Raw genomic sequence first — 9,596 nt, 5'->3', positions numbered from 1 at the left:
TTCTGCAGGTTTTTTCAGAATTGTGTTTATTTAGACGCAGAACAGTTTCAGATTCGCATCAGCAACCCAGTAACCTAATAACCAGCTGTTTAAAAAATTTACTGTTTTACGTTTTAAACCTGCAGAAACCCTGACATGTTCGGTTAGAGGTTTCCTCTATTATTGCATCTGTTTCCCGTTGCTTCAGTCCCCTGAGCGTTTCTCTGCGTCTCGTCCCACATCGAGGACGTACGTCTACATACTAAGAAAATAGATCAACGGATTGCGAATAGAGAAATTAGTAGATTCTGAGATTTTTCCGAATGCATCGCGAGTCTTTCTCGAGTCGATTCTGAGCGTAGTTTTGAACAGTAGATGGCGCTGCAAGCTTCAGAAACAAAAAAATAAAAGCATTTTGAGCTGAAGTGAAATTACATAAGCATTGAGTGTGCGGATAAAAACTTGAGTAGAGCGCCATCTGCTGTTAAAAACTAAGCTCAGAATCAATTCTGCATCGATTTGTGACCCTGAACCACAAAACCAGTCGTAAGGGTCTGAATAAATGATCTCTCCATTGATGTGTGGTTTGTTCGGAGGACAATATCTGTCTGAGATGCAACTATTTGAAAATCTGGAATCTGAGGGAGCAAACAAATCTAAATATTGAGAAAATCATCTTTAAAGTTGTTCAGATGAATTCTTAGCAATGCATATTACTAATCAAAAATGAAGTTTTGATATATTTACGGTAAGAAGTTTACTAAATATCTTTACTTAATATCCTAATGATTTTTTGGCATAAAAGAAAAATGTATATTTTTTGACCCGTACATGACTGCTTTTGTGCTCCAGTGTCACATTTATCGTAATATGTCTCTGAAAATATACTGGCTGCCGTTTCATTGCATTATGAGTAACGGATGCCTGCCGTTTTGAAGTCTGTCTATATGAACTCTAGTCCTTCATACTTGACGTCTCCGATCTTGGTGTCAGGCAGCAGGATTCGTCCGTCCAGTGTGAAGGCCGTGATGTACGTGGCGGTTTGTCCCGCGTCCTCCTCTGATTTGAGCGCCAGTATGATCTGGTCGTCTGTGTCTGGGATGAATCTGAAGGAGGAGAAGCCGAGCGTGGGTTTGAGCGACCCGATGCGTGACGCTGAGATCTCACTGAAGTCCGGCGAGCAGCTCAGGATCAGGTTTGTGCCTCGGCGCTCGTCCGCCGTTTCCTCGTAGCGTTCAGAGCTCGCTCGGCGAGGGAGGAAGAACCAGCGCTGGAGACGCTCGCTCCACACGGCCGACTCGTGGATGAGATAACCTGAGACAGACACAGGTAGTATATAATGTTCATTCGAACAACTTTAAAGATGATTTTCTCAATATTCAGATTTTCAAATAGTTGAATCTCACGCAAATATTTTATCCTCCGAACAAACCACACATCAATGGAGAGATGATTTTTTTTAAGTTAAGTGTAAGTTGGGTGATCAGGTGTGTGTGTGTGTGTGTGACTCACCTGGTGGTTTGATATCTGCTGCTTTCTTGAGCGCGTTATACTGCGGTACCCAGTTCTCGTGCTCCACGTCACCATGAAAACCGACCACCTTCACCCACTCTGGGTTATTATTGACGAACTCGCCGGTGATGGTCGTCCACTCTTTACCGAGACCACCGACATACAGACGCTCGTCCTTCACCGCCAACCACTCCGCCTTAAAACCTGCAGCCACAGGTCAGAGGTCACAGAAATAGATATACAAAGGGTCAAAATTTGTCAAAAAACAAAACGGCACCTTCATAGAATTTGACGCATTTCTTTATTAAACAGGAAGTTGGATGAGACTTATTGAAGAGTACACTACGAGGTGGATTACGTTTTTTTTTTTTTTAAGAGAATGCGCCTCCGATCTACATAAATGTGTTTATGTTCACTCAAATCATTCGTGATCCAGCCTCACCTACAGATGTTTCTTTGTAAATCACAAATCGCCTTTACTAACAATGCGGCTAAAGTAAACAGTCTCTCAGAGAGTAGCTGGGAAGAGAGGGGCGGAGTCAGCAGAGCTCATTAACATTTAAAGGAACATGCACCGAAACGGGGTCCCTGTGAACAGAGCTGTTTTTGATAAGGTAGACCCTAACGAATCATATTAATTTGTGGATGATAGGCATCTGATGGCTCCTTTAAGAAATGAAACACGCAAGCCGTATTTACCTTTAGACACGGAGCCATCTCCGTCTGGCAGGATGACCCAAGGCACGGCTCTGTTGCCCTCTATCCGGTACACCACACCCGTACGGTCATCCACGCTGAACAGGTGCCCGTTAAACGCCACCAGCTCGGACAGCTCCATCCCGCGGCCCTTCTCCGACAGATGACTCTCCAGAACCACCGTCTCCGGATCCCACTCCACGGACACACTGTCCCCGCTGTCGGACACCAGCAGGTGGCCTCGTTTCAGGAAGCTGAACCATGTGTTGTCCTTCTGGCTGCGTGAGTTCGTGTCCAGGTCTGCTATGACTCCGATCCGGTACCGGATCCCGCCGGCCGTGTGTTCCGGTGGACTGAGCGGATACGTGTCGTTATAATGCGAGTCCAGTGATTCAGCCGCGCTCATCACGCCTGACTACAGGTGGACAAAGTAAACAATTCCATTATTGAGCGAATACAGTATATACAGTATATCGCCAAAAGAAACTTCTAATGAACAGGTTTGACTGTTTTAGGAATTTCCACGAGTACAAATCTTAATGTTTAAGCATATAATGATATTCTAGGATATATTATAATATTTTTATAGCAACATTGTTTGGACAAGAGCCTGTTTTATATTACACTACCTCTGTGTATAAGGCAAGGTTCAAAAATAAATGATTGGTTGAGTTAGTGGGAGAACTTGACTGGTCTGCTGTGACTTTAAATGCACATCATGAAGCAAAAACTCATTAGCAAACAGCAATGATTTGTATATATAAATACAGTAATTTTAGAGACTTCCAAAACGGTTGGAAAAGAAATGGAAATACAATTTTTAAATGCATGAATTGTGTTTCCATCTTTGTTCCCACAGTTTTGGAAGCGCCTTTTTCTGTTCTACAGATGGGTACCAATACTTTTGTCCATATAGTGTATGTACAAGTCACTGGTGTTTGCTAATGGGTTTTTGGCTCAAGGTCTGCATTTAAAGTCACAGCAGACCAGTCAAGTTCTTACACACTGACTCCAAATCACGTTTTAGAGAATATAAGGCGAGAAAAAAAATCCCCCACTGAATTTCAAAGCTGCTACATAGTAACGACTTTCTACTTGGAGGATCTTGATAGAAATGTAGTGGAGAGAAAAGGATGCTTGTCTTTCTAATGTAGAGAAGTTAAAGTCACAAGTTTCCAGAAAAAATAGTACACACTCAAAAAGTGTAAAACTCAAGTAAATGTACTTTGTTGTGGTCTACCTCTGCGCCTGACACGTCTCGGCTGGTTCGCCACGAGCGCTGACTCCTAACTTTGCTGTCAGCGGAGCTCGATGACGATTGGTGCAGGTACGTGAGGATGGCCAGAGCCAGGAGGGTCACAAACGTGATGGCTCTCCATCGGAAGCGGAAACGTGGGTCGGAGATGGAGCTGGTGATGGAGGAGAACATGGAGACACCACGAACGGAAACCCGCATGGAGTGCATTGGGTCCCCGCTCTCTGTCGACATGGAAAAGAGAAGAATCAAGAAGATGATGTGAATAAAACATCTCTTGGAGATTGGGATATAAGTGCAAATGCAGGTGCAGATTGACTTTTTTTTTTTTATATGCCTACATTCCCATTAAATAAATCTGAACATTGGATGAAGCCAGGTTTGAAAATTTTTGTTTGTCTTTGTTGACACAGGAATAAAATGTTGTATAAATCAGTGTGAATGAAATATGAACAAACCCCTCAGTAAAAACCTTCAGAATATAAAGACGAATAAAACTGTTAAATTCAACTTTTTGATATCAGATAAACGGCCAAACAATGCATGCACGTCCATGAAATAATGAAAATCAGGTGCACAGCCAATCCTTTTTGAATTGTCCCCATGCAGCAAAGCATTGAGCATCTCCCAGACGTGCACAAAACTAAACAACAGCAAACATCCCATCCATCCCGAGAGAGTTCAGTGCTAAACACGGCTGGCTGTTTATCAACCTGCCTTCATTAACACACTTCATTAAGAAATCACAGGCCACTGTGGCCCAGAGCACCACATCTCAGCAACAAACCCTCATTAAAGCACACAGCTGACCTTTAACACTTACTTTTACCCAAAGCCACTATTTTCACTAGCATTGTCAGATCGTTTGGACAACATTGTATGTAAACTACTCAGTATTCATTAAATTAAATAATTAAGCGTCCTAAAAAATTAGAATTAATTCACATTTTGTCATCCTTAAACCCTTTAGTAACACATACTTGCTACATTATATTATACCATATCAGATACTAATACTCTATTTGATTAATGTATTTAGTAATAATAATATCTTATGCATATCTCATATTAAGATTTTTTTTTTTAAATAAAGAAATGCAATTACATACATTTAAATTTTATATTTTCTCTCTCATGATTTAATAAAAAAATGTGGAGAAACAGGAAACGCTGAATCATTCTTAACATAGAAACACGTCTGAAAGACACTAGAAACACATTCATGTAAAAATAACAGCCAAGATGTTCAAAAATAGTACACAAAATGGATAAAATGCATATTAAATGATTATGAAAAAATGCAAAACCAAAGTATTTTCACTGCTACTATAAAAAAATTAATACATTTAAACGCTAAATATAAATCAAAAATAGTTAGTAATTCATTCAATTCTCAAAAAATAAAATACTTTTTTTTTTTAAACAATTCATGAAATAACCATTTAAAACAAAACCGATACAATTTATTCTCAGTTTTTAACTAAATGTTTCTCTCTAACAGTTATGCAAATCATAAGTTACTTAAAACTATAACAACAAAAACGCAGAGCAGTTTTTAAATTACTCGACTCAAACTTCTGGACCATGTTAAAATAAAAAATTAAATACTCAGTCTATTATTTCACAACATAATTTAGCTTCCTAAAAAACAGGAATAACCTCACATTAGATCCGTTTCATAACAGACATTCAACTAAACTTGTCCTTCTCAGTATAATAAATGTGAATACTACAGGAGGAATAACACAGACCTTTCTTCCTGGCCCTCATGTGTGGTGTTTGTCTTCTTGATTCAGAGCGAGTGAGTGTTTTATCATCAGTTTCTTCATCTGTCATCATCTTCTGAGGTCACTGAGCCACACCGCAATGACGAGGCAAATACTGAACCCTCACCTACTGCACACTCACTAACCTCCAGACATTAAACACCTCATAACAACACATTTATTCTCCAAAGCCATAATACCCTCGGAAATGTGAAAGCAGACATTAGGGGTTTATTAGTGTTCAAGACCCACCTGCAGATTAAAGACTAATAATGAACTATTACGACTGTTTTTGTGTGTAAACCTATGCTCGGGTTTCTCTCTCTTGAAGAAGAAGAAAAGCTGATTTGTTAAGTAAATGATTGCAAACGAGACTGAACATGCAGATCTCGTTCTTTCTGATCCATTCAAATAAGAGACTGGGAAGAAACATACTGGTAAAACTATAATATTCTGATAATACTACTTTATATACTCTATTATACTCAGTATCAGTAGCTGTTAATATTTCTTATGAACAAACAAATGTACTATATTAGTGTAGCAATTATTTATTTAATTATTCTAGTATAATTAGAATTATATATTGATATATTCATTTATTAACAATTTAGTTATATGGCATTTATATGCATGTATGTTTTTGTGTTATAATATATATATTTTTCATTTAAAATAACATTTTACATATAATTTATTAATATTATTATAATTATATTATTATTATGTATTATTGATATATATATATATATATATATGTGTGTGTGTGTGTGCTTTATTATTCATATATATAATACATATAGTTAATATATAATATATATGCTATACAATTTTTATTTGAAATATATTCATGTTTTTTCATTATTTAAACAAATCATTAAATATAGTTATATATCGGTCTATTAATTACACTTGCTTACTGATGTTTATTTCATATTGCTGTAATGTTTGATCACGTTCTTAGTGAAAGTTATCATAAAGCGTTGCTAACAAATTCCTTTGGGACTGTAAATCTCGCAACCCCTGATGCATGTGTTCATACTATTAATAATAAGTAATAATAATATGTTAATAACTATTAACTTAAACTGCGAGTCAGCGTGAACGTGTGCTACTGTGAGCATCTCTGTTTTAATGCCGCAGTGGGAGAGAGTTCAAACAAAGCCGCTTTAAAAACACCAACATCATCATCACTGCTTTAAGTTTAACAACCGGAAGTGTCCCGGTCTGCGCATGCGCGGAAACTCCGGCAGACACGAACAACTTTATTTACACGATTCACTCATAAACACACAGCATAATCTCATCACAAATATCCATTATGGAGGATTTTATCCTTCTTAATGTTTGTCCTTTCTCAATGTATTGTTATTAATACATAAATACAGAGCTTTTCAATATAAACCTCGAATCTTTTATAGTTTTTCGACCTTTACACAGTTATAAACGATTCTTCTTCTTTTTTTTTTTTTTTTTGCTATTAGTTAGTTAGCCGATTATATATATTGATTTTCTTGGAAAATTTCATTTTAATAACAAACACTTAAACTGAAGTAACTCTGAATAACCGGATTTAACCCTTTATGCGGCTGAAGACGAAACGCTCTGAATGTCCAGAATGTTCTTCAAATTAAATCATATACTTACTGTATTTCACAGTCAGATTTGGAAGTTTAATCTCGGTGCGTGAAGGCTGTGTTTCATCCCCGCTCCATCCCGGTTCTGGCACCGTTTCCTCAGCCGTTCTGACCGAAACAAACCGCCGGCTGCCAACACACCGGTAACGCGACGCCTTTTGAATATTAATAACGCAACGCTACGTCCGTTTCACTGATTGGTTGAAAGCTGACGTCGGGCAGCGAGCTCTAAGTTAGCCGGCCAATCAAAGAATCACAGTGCGACTTCGGTTTTAAATATTAATTAGGTTACGCAACTCGAAATCTCGCCAAGAAGGAACTGCACGGCAGCGTAACCTAATTAATATTCATGAGCTATTTAAGTAATTTTTGATGCAGTGTGTCATAATATAATCCTAAAATGTTTCTAAGAAGAGTACAATGAGTACAAAGGTGGGTTTGTCTTGAGTTAATGTCTTGAATAATATCGGACCTCCAATACAGAGACTGTGTTGTTTTTATAAACAATATCTCCATTCTCTGACTCTGACATGAATAACCAACATTAATCACAACGAATGGGTTCATTTTTTTCTTTTCAGCACTGGAACTGGAAACACTTCAAAACACACACAAACATCATATTCATACACAGTTTCCTTGCTTAAAATGTGAATAGCAGTGGTTTTCGATTTGACTAGCAAACAATAACAAACCAAACATGTCTGACCAGGGTAAGAACGGGTTAAACCGGGTAGTCCAGAAGAGAAATCTGTGCCCATTCAATAAAACCTACAACAAATACATCCGTGCAACTTAAACAATGCAAAGCGGGAGTTGTTTCCAGTGCCATCAATCAAAACAAATCATTTAAATGTTAAATATTTGCTATATTTATTTATGAGCAACAACTGATTCATGGCACATCTGTGAGCCACTTTCATTTAAAACACATTTAAATAACCATTTAAACCCATTTACAGTCATTTTCTCCCAGCAGAAACTCTCAATTATAATGTAAAACATGTAATACTGGCATCTGATTGGACAAAGAGTGAGGTCTCATTGAGCGCAGTGCATTCTGGGTAATCTGACGATCATCAACTCTTCCCCATCATCTTCAGTAGGAGCTTTAGAAGATATGAAACGCTGATTAGTAACATATATTTGGCAGCACGATTCATCAAAATAAACCTGAAATCGTGATACAGCTTAGTGCAAACTGCACATTTTAATTTACAAAAGCTGCAATTTAATTAAATAAATATATGCACTGCGTTGTGTTCATTTACGCGCGAATGGCTCATTATAAGCTCATTAAAAAATCAATTAGAAATGACTGTAAACAAAAGAGGCCTGCTGTGGTTTTCAGATGAAATAAAGAAATTAAAGTTTTAAATTAGTACTTTTTATTTTGAAATTTAAGAAATCGGGACAACCTTAAACCCTAGCATTGTTGTAACTTAGTAGTATACAATTAGTAATTTATTGTTACGGTTGTACTGTTAATGAAAACAAATATATGATTTTATTTTTCTTATATAGTCTGATTTTACAGTAAAATATTACAATTTATAATAAAAGTATCACTATTGTAAAGAACATTAAATTAAATATTAGTATTTAATATTTATATTAATGTCAGAAAATTAGTGAAATATTACAAAAGTAATATTTTATTATTAAAAATATAAATATTTTTTTGTTTATTTCTATTTCTTTATTATGAGTAGTAATTATAATATATAGTTGCTTATTTAAATATTAAATGCATTATTATAAATGCATAGTTAAATATTATTATTATTAAAAGTAATGATAATATACTGTTATTAATAATACTAATAATAATAATTTATTCTGCACGTTTCTAATAATGCCCATGTGCAGCCCTTCAAAGAAGCACAGCAAATCAAAAGCTTTAAAAAAATTCATTTTGAACCACAATCCCAATTTATCAGTAAATAAATAAAGCAAGTAAGTGCATAAAATTAGGAATTTGTTATTTGCTCAATCATGCAGGCCTAACATGAGCAGCTGACCTTTGTAAGATGGTAATCTTCATCGACGAGTTGCTCTATAATGTTGAAGTGATCCGTGTTGGGAACGTCTTCAAAAGAGACTTTAAGACCAGCAGATTCCAAAGCCTAGAACACAACACAAACAGCATCAGCCTCGTCGAAATATAACACTAAAATAATAGAATATAGTGTCTGATGATGTGGATAATCTCATGATTTCTGTGAAGCATTCCACGCTTACTTTAAAATATTCCTCCGACTGCTTGCGAAACTCGGGCGAGTCATTCTGCGCGACAGCGACGATGATGTCACAGGAAGCAGACGAGCGCTTGAGCTGTGGCAGGAAGTGACTAGGGCTGTTCCTCAACGCCACTTCCCTGAAACACAAACTCACACTGTATCACTGAGCTCCTTCATTCAGTTTAAACAACCCATAGCAGCATGTTTAACACACAAGACTGTGGACCAATGAGATTCCACGGTGGGCGGAGCTTCACTGCATGATGTCACTGCAGCTGGTTAGAGCACATTTTCTGATCTTTACGAATAAAAGCAGCATCTTTTCAAAGAGTTTGCATTAAGAGGAGGCTCTCACTCGGTCATCTTCAGCGGCTCGTTCACGTAGGTGGACAGAATGGGCTGCAGGTCGTAAACGCCGCTGACGAGAAACGCACCTAGGAGCGAAACAGAGAAAAAATCAACACATCTACACACTGAATTCACACTTAACAATGGCTAAATACCAAATCAA

General features: G+C 37.1%; 2 protein-coding genes across 3 annotated transcripts in view; both read right to left on the bottom strand.

The window, feature by feature from the left end:
* Positions 1 to 890: 890 nt before the first annotated feature.
* Positions 891 to 7,000, bottom strand: cant1b (calcium activated nucleotidase 1b). 2 transcript variants are annotated; one of them, XM_059537121.1, is made up of 5 exons: positions 6,856 to 7,000; positions 3,428 to 3,666; positions 2,191 to 2,602; positions 1,492 to 1,695; positions 891 to 1,293 (listed from the first exon to the last, which is right to left on the bottom strand). In XM_059537121.1, the coding sequence occupies exons 2-5, from the start codon at positions 3,650 to 3,652 to the stop codon at positions 923 to 925; spliced, it is 1,212 nt and encodes a 403-aa protein (XP_059393104.1). In that variant the 5' UTR covers positions 3,653 to 3,666; positions 6,856 to 7,000; the 3' UTR covers positions 891 to 922. The 2 variants fall into 2 exon arrangements, with proteins under 2 accessions (XP_059393104.1, XP_059393103.1); XM_059537120.1 differs by lacking the exon at positions 6,856 to 7,000 and adding an exon at positions 5,194 to 5,245.
* Positions 7,001 to 7,690: 690 nt separating this feature from the next.
* Positions 7,691 to 9,596, bottom strand: part of afmid (arylformamidase) — a 10,551-nt gene continuing 8,645 nt past the window's right edge. The window contains exons 8-11 of the mRNA XM_059537712.1: positions 9,441 to 9,519; positions 9,087 to 9,222; positions 8,867 to 8,971; positions 7,691 to 7,954 (exon numbers count right to left, since the gene is read on the bottom strand). Coding sequence (XP_059393695.1) covers positions 7,925 to 7,954; positions 8,867 to 8,971; positions 9,087 to 9,222; positions 9,441 to 9,519 — 350 coding nt within the window. The 3' untranslated portion in view covers positions 7,691 to 7,924. The remainder of the gene's footprint in view (positions 7,955 to 8,866; positions 8,972 to 9,086; positions 9,223 to 9,440; positions 9,520 to 9,596) is intronic.

The sequence above is a fragment of the Carassius carassius genome, chromosome 44, assembly GCF_963082965.1.
Source record: "Carassius carassius chromosome 44, fCarCar2.1, whole genome shotgun sequence".
NCBI lineage: Eukaryota > Metazoa > Chordata > Actinopteri > Cypriniformes > Cyprinidae > Carassius > Carassius carassius.
This window is presented reverse-complemented; position numbering and strand designations above follow the sequence as displayed.

Excerpts from the sequence above, each read along its gene's own strand:
- cant1b (XM_059537120.1), bottom strand. Across the intron at positions 1,696-2,190 it reads AGATGGCTCCGTGTCTAAAG|GTTTTAAGGCGGAGTGGTTG; the intron begins GTAAATACGGCT and ends CTGTGGCTGCAG. Across the intron at positions 1,294-1,491 it reads AGCAGATATCAAACCACCAG|GTTATCTCATCCACGAGTCG; the intron begins GTGAGTCACACA and ends TGTCTGTCTCAG.